Source organism: Rutidosis leptorrhynchoides, chromosome 4, assembly GCF_046630445.1.
Source record: "Rutidosis leptorrhynchoides isolate AG116_Rl617_1_P2 chromosome 4, CSIRO_AGI_Rlap_v1, whole genome shotgun sequence".
NCBI classification, from domain to species: Eukaryota; Viridiplantae; Streptophyta; class Magnoliopsida; order Asterales; family Asteraceae; genus Rutidosis; species Rutidosis leptorrhynchoides.
Genome location: NC_092336.1, coordinates 215,906,711 through 215,919,436, shown reverse-complemented (window position 1 = coordinate 215,919,436; position 12,726 = coordinate 215,906,711). Strand labels below are relative to the sequence as shown.

General features: G+C 31.8%; 1 protein-coding gene across 1 annotated transcript; it reads left to right on the top strand.

The window, feature by feature from the left end:
• Positions 1-1,160: 1,160 nt before the first annotated feature.
• Positions 1,161-11,948, top strand: LOC139843305 (translation factor GUF1 homolog, chloroplastic-like). Its single transcript, XM_071833379.1, has 22 exons — positions 1,161-1,485; positions 2,251-2,427; positions 3,145-3,231; positions 3,373-3,429; positions 5,676-5,741; positions 5,888-5,950; positions 7,102-7,146; positions 7,397-7,497; positions 7,739-7,835; positions 8,010-8,081; positions 8,359-8,513; positions 8,600-8,657; positions 9,292-9,372; positions 9,470-9,556; positions 9,692-9,763; positions 9,876-10,010; positions 10,144-10,217; positions 10,508-10,595; positions 10,979-11,056; positions 11,177-11,252; positions 11,389-11,429; positions 11,553-11,948. The coding sequence occupies exons 1-22, from the start codon at positions 1,201-1,203 to the stop codon at positions 11,646-11,648; spliced, it is 2,091 nt and encodes a 696-aa protein (XP_071689480.1). The 5' UTR covers positions 1,161-1,200; the 3' UTR covers positions 11,649-11,948.
• The last annotated feature ends 778 nt before the right edge of the window (positions 11,949-12,726 follow it).

The following is a 12,726-nucleotide window of genomic DNA, read 5'->3' as shown; positions in this document are numbered from 1 at the left end:
TAGCGTTCGGGTTTTATTTAAAAAAAAAAAGTTAGTAAAGTGGGGGTTCGATTTGTATTTTAATAAAAGTTATGGGGTTAAGTTTGTGAAATTTAAAAAAATATACGTATAAAGTGGGAGTTCGATTTCTATTTTAATAAAAGTTAGGGGGTTAAGTTTGTGAAAATTGAGTATTAGTAAAAAAAAAAAAATTTAGTAAAGTGGGGGTTCGATTTGTATTTTAATAAAAGTTGGGGGGTTAAGTTTGTGAAATTTGGGAAAAAATATACGTATAAAGTGGGGGTGCGATTTGTATTTTAATAAGAGTGTAAAGTGGGGTGCGATTTGTATTTTAATAAAAGTTGGGGGGGTTAAGTTTGCGAAAAGTGGAAAAAAGAATAGTATTATTCATTTGGCCTTTGCCTTTTAGATATAGGTATATAATAAGAGTATAAAGTGGGGGTGCGATTTGTATTTTAATAAAAGTTGGGGGGTTAAGTTTGTGAAAAGTGGAAAAAAGAATAGTACTATTTATTTGGCCTTTGCCTTTTAGATATAGGTATATAATATGGTAATTAAAGGAAAAAAATTTTGATATCTCAATTAAGCTTTTCTTTTAATGTATAGCGTATTTAATGTATAGCGTAGATGCAGATGTAGATTATGTAAATAATAAACTAGCTTTTATTAATGGAAGGTGATTATTACACACTACTTTTTGATCTTTTTACACTTTTGTTACATAAATTTACAGTTTTGTTCTAGAAAGTTGAACTTATATTATTATTATAAATATAATTAAGGGTAAAATATGTAATTAAGTGTAAATGGATCAAAAAGTGACGTGTGAGGATCAACTTTTTTTATTAATATCCACTATATTTAATTTTTAATAACTAAACATGAAATATCTACCATTCTTTAGTCCAGTAAATATGTTTAAAAGATTTGTTAATTTATCTTTTGAAAGTTAATCTATTCTCTGTGAAAGCTAAACTAAAAATATAAAAATTAAAAAATAATAACCAAGTATTAGTACAGTATTTAATTATTAATTTTGAATTTTGATTTGATGTACAGAAGCTGTAATTTCAATTTGTATAATTAATAAAATAAAATTCCAGTTAGTGGTAAATTCTCAAAGATAACGGCCAAGTAGTGAATGAACCTGTGGTTTAAAAACCTCAAACGAACATTAACCCCCACCACCGCCGTGTTAGCATGGCGACGAACATCAAATTCTTCTTATCCTCAATACCACCGCCGCACGGCCACCGTCGTTGTTCTACCACCACTATCCTCAACCACAACCACCATTTTCACCTTCCAATTCCCGCATCCAATACCAAATTCAACACTCTCCACTCTTCCAAAAGTACTTTCCGTAATTACAGTAAAGTTCGCCGGCGTACGGTTCGCGTGTGCTGTAAAGCTGTTGATGTTCAATCGAAAGACGTTTCTGATTCCGAAGCAACTGCCCTCGCTGGGCGAGACCGTCTTTTGAAGGTACGGTCATTTCAATTCATCAAACGCTGTCGTTTTGTGTTGATATACGTTAATCCGTTTAGCTAAACGCTATTGAATTACGATTATTTATACCAAAATTTTAGTAATCTGTTGATGTCATTTAGTGATGATGGTGCTGGAGGTTGAGTATGGATCCTATGGATATGGAGGTCCATCAGGCTACTTTTTAAATTACTTTAATTAATTTTCTGTAAAGATATATTAATTTCGAATTCATATGTTGTTGAAAACAAAACTCAGTAGCTACATTCAATTATTTTAATTTTATTTTAGATGTTTTAGATAGATATAGATATGCTATTGGCTTATTAACGAAAAAAATATAGGGTTTGGGATTGAAAGGATGAGGGTTTGACTTGAGAGTCAATAAAAGTCATTGTGTATGGTTTTGAAGAATTGAGTGCAGTGATACTCAACTAGTGATTGTTGTGATATATTTTTATCTTTAACAAGTTAATACAGTTATTTAAAATAAAAAGTTCCTGTCTTAAAATTTGCAACATTCTTATTCAAATAAAGTTTTTTGGTTAAAGTTTGATGCTTACGGTTTCGTTATGCCAAATGAGAAAAATTACGTTGTACATTTATGTAAATTATTCAAGGCACGTTCTTACTGACTTGTTTTGATATATTATGAACGGAGGTTCATGCTCTTTTATTTACCTGTTTTCTAGAAGTATTGCACTGGTCTTAGCTAAGTTTGGTTTTGAAAATAAATTGCATCTTATGCTTATTGAACTGTAGGTCCCGACGGAAAAGATTAGAAATTTTTCTATCATTGCACATATTGATCATGGAAAATCGACATTAGCAGATAAATTGCTGCAAGTCACTGGTACGGTGCAATCACGTGAAATGAAAGAGCAGTTTCTGGATAATATGGATCTTGAGAGAGAAAGGGGTATCACTATTAAATTACAGGTGCATTTTCATAAACCGAATTCTTGTAGATATTAGTGAAAATTATATATAAAAATGAACTGAAAGGGAATAACGTGTTATAAGGTTTCATCTCATATTGAATAAGTATTATATATGCCACTTGTTTTGTTACTGTTTACAGTAGGTTGCTACTACTTATATTACGTAGTTATTTGAAATTTCTCTTTGGCTGATGCACACATCTTACGTGTTTGTGATATAGCCGGCCTTATCCTTTCAATCATAAGTTATGCAAGTGTAACATTAGGAAATATTGAGTTGGATTGACTTTAATCTTCCCTGTATATAGAAAAGACCCCTAAAGCCACTAATATCACACATTTGAAAAAGGTGTATGGCTCCTAGTATGTTGATAACTAATGTGCCCACTTGGGTGATTACACTTTGAAGGTGTATTTTTTTATTGGTAAGTATTTTCAAACATTAACATCAGTTTCATCTGTTTTCTCATGATGAAGATCGATTGAATTTGATACAATATTGGTATCTTACAAAGAAAAAGAAACCTAGTTATCAAATGAGTCATGTTGTACACATACCTAATTGTGAATACTCATTAAACATTGTATGATGGTTTTATATTATACATGTCTATTGGACGGAAAATATATCACATCATGATACTAGTTCTTTTGTATGTTGTCCATTTCCATTTATGTGTTTGTTACTAATTAATATTGCTAATTATTCTTTCAGGCTGCTAGAATGCGTTTTGCGTATGAAGGCCAACCTTATTGCCTTAATCTTATTGATACACCAGGGCATGTAGATTTCTCGTATGAGGTATGACCTGGCATTCTATTTTTTGAATATCTTATGTTTATGAAATGTCTAGATTTTTCATATTCTTGTGTATGCTATCGTTTAGTATATTTGTCTCATGAGTGCTGCATTGTCTTTCTGTCTTCTTATTTCTAATTGCAGGTTTCTCGATCTCTTGCTGCATGTGAGGGTGCTCTTCTTGTTGTAGATGCTTCACAGGTTCGTCTTTCACATTCTCATAAAGGTTGCCTTTTCAGTTGTATATATATATTTTTTATTACGATCTGCTTTGTTTTTAGGATGCATCTTTGATGTCAAAGCGAGGTGTATATAAAATAGTTTATATTTTACTAGGAAACACTATTAAATACGATACAATTTTACACAAGATATTTATTTATTTATAGAATGGATATACTTAAACCTTGCTACAACACTTATAGGCAGTGTACCTAATCATAAAGTAGTGTAGTTTTTAGTAAGTCCGGTTCGTTCCACAGGGAAATCTTTAAACAAAGCTCAACGCTATATTAGTTTACTTTTATAAAAATACAAATATATATATATAAGTAATATTATTATTATAAAGGGGGGGTTTTTACCGTTTAATGACCGGTTTGTCGATTTTAAAACTTTAGTCGCAGTTAAAACCTAATGTAAAATATTAAATAAATAAAAGACTTAAATTAAAACTTAAAGTAAATAACGATAATGAAATTGCGAATAAAAGTGCGATAAAATAAACTTGCGATAATTAAAAAGTACGATAATTAAAAGTGCGATTAAACAACAATAAATAAAAGTGCGATAATTAGAAGTGCAATTAAATATAAAATAAAGGAAATTAAATATGAAATAAAAGAATTATGCTTATTTAAACTTCCGTAATCATGATGTTTGACGTGTTGATTTTAGTTTTATGCCCATGGGTTAATTGTCCTTTGTCCTGGATTATTCAATATGTCCGTCTGGTTTTTGTCCATAACAGTCCATCAGTCATAAATATAAAGTGCCAGTGTCCTCGTCAAATTATTATTATACCCGAAGTTAAATATTCCAACTAATTGGGGATTCGAATTGTAACAAGGTTTTAATACTTTGTTTAATGAATACACCAGGTTATCGACTGCGTGTAAACCAAGGTTTTACTACTTTGTTAACAATTACACCAATTACCCTTGAATGTAATTTCACCCCTGTTTTAATTATTCTAGTGGCTATTAATCCATTCCCGTGTCCGGTTAAATGAACGATTATTCGTACATATAAATACCCCGCCCATCGTGTCCGATTGAGTGTATATGGTAATTTATAGGGACGCCCAATTGTAAATCTTTATATTAACATTAACAAACTTTCATTTAGTTAAACAAATATAAAGCCCATTAATAGCCCATAGTCTAATTTCCACAAGTGTCGTTCTTTTGTCCAAACCCCAATTATGGTACAAAGCCCAATTACCCAATTTTAGTAATTAGCCCAACATCATGATTACTTCGTTTTAAATAAGCATAATAATAACTTAGCTACGAGACATTAATATAAAAAGGTTGAACATAACTTACAATGATTAAAAATAGCGTAGCGTTACACGGACAGAATTTCGACTTACACCCTTACAACATTCGCTAACATACCCTTATTATTAGAATTAAAATTAAAATTAAAATATAAATTATATATATATATATATATATAAATTTTACGTATGATAAGAGAAGAAAAAGATATGAATTGTGATCAGAATTCGGTTGGCTTTATAGGGAATTTCGATTTTTGGGGCTCCGCGACTCGCGGTGAATTTTGCCTTCAAACTCCGCGAGTCGCGGAGGTTACTTTTACAGCTCAGAGGAGTTTGGCTCTTTGTTTACCGACGGTTTATAATATATATATAATATATATATAATTAATATAATTAATTATATATTATATTATATTTATATACATAGTTAACTTGTAATTTTTAGTCCGTTGCGTCGAGCGTTAAGAGTTGACTCTGGTCCCGGTTCCGGATTTTCGAACGTCCTTGCGTACAATTTAATATCTTGTACTTTGCGTTTTGAATCTTGTACTCTTGTAATTTCGAGACGTTTCTTATCAATAATTGGAACCTTTTTGATTGTCTTTTGTTCTTTTGAGTTTTTTGGTCGTTTGCGTCTTCAATTCGTCGAATCTGTCTTTTGTCTTCACCTTTTATTATTTAAACGAATATCACTTGTAAATAGAACAATTGCAACTAAAAGCTTGTCTTTCTTGAGGAATAATGCTATGAAATATATGTTCGTTTTTAGCATTATCAATCTTCTTATTAACCTTGTCTCCGATTAGTTTTTCCTATCCTATCCTATCCATGATCATTATCATTTTCATAGCAATTTAAATTTTTACATATGCTAAGTTTATTTGTTAAGATTGTTTTTTTAGCTGTAGTTTCATTTAATCTTGAGCCAAACCTTACATTGTAGGGAGTGGAAGCTCAGACGTTGGCTAATGTTTATTTGGCCTTGGAAAACAACCTTGAAGTGATACCTGTAAGTTGACTATTATTTCCTTTTTTATTATCCACTTGTTATAGACAATAAATAAATTGATATGACAGAATCATATCATGCCTCACATATGGATGGATGTTATTATAGCTAGTACCATATTATCTGACACTTCATTTGCCCAACAGGTTCTGAATAAAATCGATCTTCCAGGTGCCGAACCAAGCCGTGTTGTTCAAGAAATTGAAGAGGTTAGTTCAGAGGAGGCAATTTTGTTTGTTTTTCAAGTTGATGCGAGTTTGTTCTAATTAACATATGTTAAGTTAATTATGCCTATCCATATAGAACACATAATGTGAACGTCTTTATCTAATCAACATGTATATACACCTTTCAAAAATAATAAAAAAATTAACATGTATATACATTTGACTTGCATAATTTTGCAATCCATCTCTACACATTTTAAAGCTTTGTGACGTGAGTACGGGTCAGTTCTGCCTGAAGGTTGCTGGTGAAATAATATATAAAAATATCAGTTTTGTTTGAAGGGTTGCAAGAGTAAAGTAGCTGGAGTAAGAAAACAATTGCTTATAAGAATCTAATTAGTCACTAAGAGTGTAAAGAAGGAATTTAAGAGCTACTAGAAAACGTTATGCTGATGTCCCTAAATGATTTTCATTCCGAACTGCAATGTAGGACAACATTAATAAGGGTTAATAGAGAAGGATGGAACGTAGAAGATGTTGTAATAGAAAGTCCTTATAGAGGTGGCAATAGGCGCAACATTCACCCTTCAATTATATAGTGATACTCCAACTTTATAAGTACTGGGTTAGTACCTGAAAATGTCACTAAAGATTCTTTTCTTGGATATAGGATAGTTCCACCAATTATAGCTAACTACAAGCATCATAAAAAAAAAATACTACTAATACCTAATATTAGTAGATACTTCGTAGTAACATTTATAGCAGATTGACCTGATAAGGAAATATCTATAACATATGAAATTGCTGTTTGTTTTTTAATATCTTCCATAATGTTGTTTGGTTTATCTTCTGTTATGATTAATGATACTTATGGTGCCTAATAATGTGCCTAGTGGGCTCTTAGCTTAAATCCTTGCACACGTATAACTCAAAATAGTTAAGCATTATGCCACATGTCCATTAGGCACATATTTTTTGGCATAACTGCAGAATTTTGTACTTTTGTTCTGTTATTTACTTTAGTTCGTGATGTACATTTACTGTGTAGCTCCAGCTCTGGTGACAAATATGTAACCCCTCAGTTTTTGAATACATCTGCCTTTGAATTCAACCTTTATAATTTTTTTGCACTTTTGTTCATTAATTGAGTTAATTTGGCATTTTACTCTCTAACTCATCATTTTTAATAGATTATCGGACTGGATTGCAGCAATGCTATTTACTGCTCAGCAAAGGTAAGTTGGTATACAGTATACCTATCCTGTGTAGCTTTATACAGCTTTTAGTTTTATAGAATGTTTAAGATCAATAGTATTACAAAATAAGACTTTATTTGATTCAATGAACAAAACAAAAATTTATAAGCTCTTTTCCTCAAGGATTTTTCCCTCTGACATCTCTGCAAGTCATTCACTTACGGGATCTATGAAAATATCTTAAGATGGTAATAGTAACGTATATACTGTTTATATATATATGTGACAGGAGGGAATAGGGATAAATGAAATACTGAATGCCATCGTTCAAAGGGTTCCGCCACCACCTAATTCCGCTGGAAAACCTTTGAGAGCTCTTATATTTGATAGGTATCATGTCCTTCATCATTGGAGTTATTTATAAATAAAAAAATCCCACTCTTTCCATATTTTAATGCTAAATACCAAAACCATTGACAGTAGACCATAAAGAAGGCAATAGAATGTAACTTCACCATTCATTCTTGCTATTTTCTCTAGGCCCTCTCGCGTTTTCTGCTATAACAGTTTCATGAGTTTAGCATTTTCAGAAATAACTGTGCGATTAACTGTCTAACTATGAACTTTGCAGTTACTATGATGCGTACAGGGGTGTAATTGTATATTTTCGTGTTATTGATGGTACTGTAAAGAAAGGTGACAGAATTCTGTTTATGGCTAGTGGGAAGGTAAGACCATACTTTATGCTCGTTGAGTTACACTTTTGATAATTTGTTGTGTTGTATTTAAATCAATATATATTTGCTTAATGATTGTTTTATCTGATTCAGTCAAAACTTCTAATGTCAAAGGTTGACCTTTCAGTGTTTTCTTTCCTTTTCTTGACAAGTGGCATGATGCAGGATTATTATGCTGACGAAGTTGGAGTTCTATCTCCTAATCAACAGCAAGTTGATGAACTATATGCTGGTGAGGTAGGAACACATTTACTAGTGTGTCTTGCTTGGTATTACTTTTCCAGTTTTAATTATTCAGATTAGCAAAAATTTCGTTTTGTGGAGCTGAATAGCTGATTACATCTGAAGAATATACAATAGCTAGGGGCAACATAGTCTTTACATACTCTTTTAATTTTGTTACCTTACTAATATTTTATTCTCCCAATACAAAGATAAAATTCAAACTCGTTTCATGACTAGCGTTTTTAATTGCATTTCCTTACATTTATCTGCGTTAACTTGATTGCAATAGGTGGGTTACATTTCGGCTTCAATAAGGTCAGTAGCGGATGCTAGGGTGGGTGACACCATAACCCACTATAGTAGAAAAGCAGAGGAATCTTTACCTGGATATAAAGAAGCTACTCCCATGGTGTTCTGTGGCTTGTTTCCAATTGATTCAGACCAGTACAACCCTTCTCTTTATTGTTACTTACCTCAAGAACTACATTATACCTTAAACTGTGGCACTGAGCAACATAATTTGTCTGCAGATTTCCAGATTTACGTGATGCACTGGAGAAACTACAGCTTAACGATGCTGCATTGAAGGTTAGGCTCCATAAATTATGTTTTTTGCTCCCTGTGTTGTATTGAATGCAAACTGTAGACATACTGTGTCCCTGTATCTACAAAAAAGAAATATGGTATATAACTTTGTAAAGCATATTACTTGGCTAAAAGGCATTTTCACTATTTTTAGTGAGTTTGTTGAACATCATCTTGAAATATGGATCCATCTTGAATTTGTCTGTTGTGAATCACGTTGGTCGCCTAACACGATGAACAATCATGTACTACTATTATTGTCGTCACTGTGCAACTTTCTGTCGTTCACCATAAATTTGAGTTATATGATTAGGTAACACTAACACCCATTAGCACCTCATGTATTTGTGGTTAGCTAACATGTGGTTGTGCTGTCTGTATTTGTTAGATGTATTGCATTTATCTTATATCGTTGAAAATAAAGTTAACCTGTGCCATATAGGTTGTTGAATATATATATATATATATATATATATATATATATATATATATATATATATATATATATATATATATATATATATATCATTTGTTTTGTTTTCTTATATTTAGATATTTTAGGTGATTATCCTTTAATGTAAATTCATGCCCATTTACTAGGTAGATTTTTTATTTCGTTGTTATCTTTGTTTTCCAGTTTGAGCCAGAGACGTCAAGTGCCATGGGATTTGGCTTTAGATGTGGGTTTTTAGGTCTACTCCATATGGAAATTGTTCAGGTATGTCTAGTGTCTTACATCCATCATCTTCATGATCTTGATAAAGCATCGTATGATGATTTTTGGCTTCATAAATATGATAGTTTGTATTGCACAGGAAAGACTTGAACGGGAGTACAATTTGACACTAATAACCACTGCACCAAGTGTTGTATACCGAGTACATTGCGTCAATGGTGAAACCGTTAGTTCTACTCTTTATATCTATTTTTTTCCTTTATATTATTCTTTTCCTTACTATCTTATATTTCAATATTAATGAACTTTCTGTTAAATTATAGAAAATATATAATACACTTTGTACCCTACTTTTTTTTAGGTCGAATGTTCAAACCCATCAGCACTTCCTGAACAAGGTAAAAGGAAGTCAATTGAAGAGCCAGTTGTGAAGGTATTTCAGCATCTTATGATTTTCCCTCTTATGGGCTTATGTTATTGTAATATATTACAATCAGACAATCTATGATATTTTCTATTCTTTATGGTTTGTATCCTTTTTACAGATTGAAATGCTCACCCCGAAGGATTATATCGGTTCACTTATGGAACTTTCCCAAGATCGACGAGGAGAATTTAAAGAAATGAAATTTATTAACGAGAGTAGAGCTTCCCTCACTTATGAAATGCCACTAGCTGAGGTTGTTACATAAAATAAATAGCTTAACATTTTTAAATTGACATTGTGTTGAAATTTATTTCTTAAAAAGATATACCATGTCTTCCCTTATGAGTTATTTATCCAGCAACCATGTGTGATGTGTCCTTTTACAGATGGTAGGAGATTTCTTTGATCAGCTAAAATCAAGGAGCAAAGGCTATGCTAGCATGGAGTATTCCTTTATTGGGTAAACCTTTAGTTGGATGATTTAATTGTTATTGTCATACCATTTATTGCTTACATTATATACTTTACATGTCTTTAGATTTTAACGTAGATTGCTGACAACATACTTCACTCATCAAAGTGGGATAAATTCAGGAATTAGTCAGAAAATTAATTTAAATATCAACCCATGTTTTAAGTTTTTAGAATTGCTTGAATTAAACATGATCATGGTCACCGTTTATAGATGGACTGCTAGATAATATACACCCATCTAAATTCGTTCCGTGTGTGATCAAATTGTGCATGCAGGTACAAGGAAAGTGATTTGATAAAGCTTGATGTGTTGATAAATGGTGATGATGTGGAGCCTTTGTCAACAATAGTACACAAAGATAAGGTATTTTTCAATTTATCTTTATTTTCATTATTATTTGTATCAAATTGGATCCTGAAGATGGAAGGAATTGCTTTAAATTTTTATTTAAGTGTCCTTTATAGGAAGCGGTAGATATGATACAATCTGCATTTGCACTGAAATTTTCTTCGTTAATTGCAATTTAGTTTGTTAAGATTCTTCGCAATAATAGTATATGAGGATTTCGATTTTCTGGCTATTTAAAACATTTACACCGCATAGTAGGTTTTGAAAGTTATTATCTTTTAATATGTTGTAATGGTTGAGGATAAAATGTATATGAATCTGCACCTTGACATTTTTATTTTTATTTTCTCTTGTTCATTGACAGGTTATAATGACATAAGCATATTGTCTCTTTATAGGCATATTCTGTAGGAAGGGCTTTGACTCAAAAGCTAAAGGAACTTATACCTAGGCAAATGTTCAAAGTGCCCATTCAGGTAAGGCTCATTTATATCTTCGCTCGTGGTTCGCCTATTATACGCCTGTTTATACATTTTTTTGTGTGCGTGTGTGTGATTTGCATACTTTAACACTGGGATATTATCTTGCAACACCAGGCATGCATTGGTACCAAGGTAATTGCGAGTGAAAGCTTGTCGGCAATTAGAAAAGATGTACTAGCCAAATGCTATGGTTAGTGTGCATTTAAATATCTTGTATTAAATCCTTCCAACAATTTTCTATTGGTATTAGGTGGAGTATTTTGTTTGAGTTGAAGGATTTTATTGTTATGTGACCTTTATTATTTTTGTTTCAAAATTTTCGATAGGTGGTGACATATCAAGGAAGAAAAAGTTGTTAAAGAAACAGGTACTTTTTCCTCCCAAGTACTAAGATATCAGAATCTGAAACCAAATATTTATTTGCACATTCGCTTGGCTTATCTAAAAAATATGTTGGTTTAAATTCTTGTACTCTGCTTTTACCTTATAGGCTGCCGGAAAGAAAAGAATGAAGGCGATTGGAAAAGTTGATGTGCCTCAAGAAGCATTCATGGCCGTGTTGAAACTTGAAAAAGAGGTGTTGTAATCACATATGCATGTACATTGTGTATGTAAATCTGTACCAAGGTAGTAAGCAGAATTATCATTGTTCAATCAAACTGCCTTGGTGTTTTCATCAAGGGTATAGTGATTCGAGAATATATTCCAAGTCAATCATTAGGGGTTTGCTATTGCTTCTGAAAGATGACTATCAAATTTCTATTCATGTCTTCTGGCTGAACTGTTTAGAAGGCAGAGTTTTGAGGCACATGTCAGCTTCAAGCTAGAGTTAAGTAACAGTGTAACACCATCTCATGTCTATATCTTACTAAGTGTGTTGTATCTATGACCAAGGCCTTGTGTGTTGAGATGATTTTAACACTGAATAACCTCTTTAAATTATAAGCCTTTTCTAAATAAGATATGTATAATTAATCTATAATTACAACATTTAACAAATACATATATTTTTATATATTTAAAAATCTAATACGATAATTTTACATCATTCAAATTGTTCATTTAAATTTATTATCAAACAAATTATTGTTATTTAAAATCAAGTTAAATTGAAACTATATATTATTTAATAGGTAATGGATGAAATCTATAATTTACTCATTTTGGAAGGTATTTGATCTCAACCGGTTTTCATTTCCTACTAGGGATGACAATGATCGTTCAATTTAGTGATATCCACCTAATTGTGGATATCCACACGATCTACTAGTTTGTTGGTGTACATGAATAATTCAAATGCATGAATGATTGATATGAATATAGATGTGAATAATCAGTGAATCAGAATTTTTTTTCGGCGAAATAATGAAACTCGTATAGATACGAGGTCGTTTTTCAAAGAAAACGCCATCAACATGGATTACAAAAGACGGGGAAAACAGGGAAGCTCGTACCTCGCAAACTATCTATAAACGTGTCTCCCTAACAACCCGAAACCTAAAAACAAACTAACTAATCATAACCGAGAACAACACGAAAATAAAAGGACGAAATCAAATGAAGTACACAAGACGAATCATAACAATAAACCTCTAAGACCCGCCCTTTTCAATCTATCATTGACCGTCTCTTACAAAGTATTCTTCCCGAAACGATTCTCTATC

Coding starts and splice junctions, on each gene's coding strand:
- LOC139843305 (XM_071833379.1), top strand. CDS start 1,201: ATGGCGACGAACATCAAATTCTTCTTATCCTCAATACCACCGCCGCAC. Junction 1,486..2,250: donor GGCGAGACCGTCTTTTGAAG/GTACGGTCATTT, acceptor ATTGAACTGTAG/GTCCCGACGGAAAAGATTAG. Junction 10,011..10,143: donor ATGAAATGCCACTAGCTGAG/GTTGTTACATAA, acceptor GTCCTTTTACAG/ATGGTAGGAGATTTCTTTGA.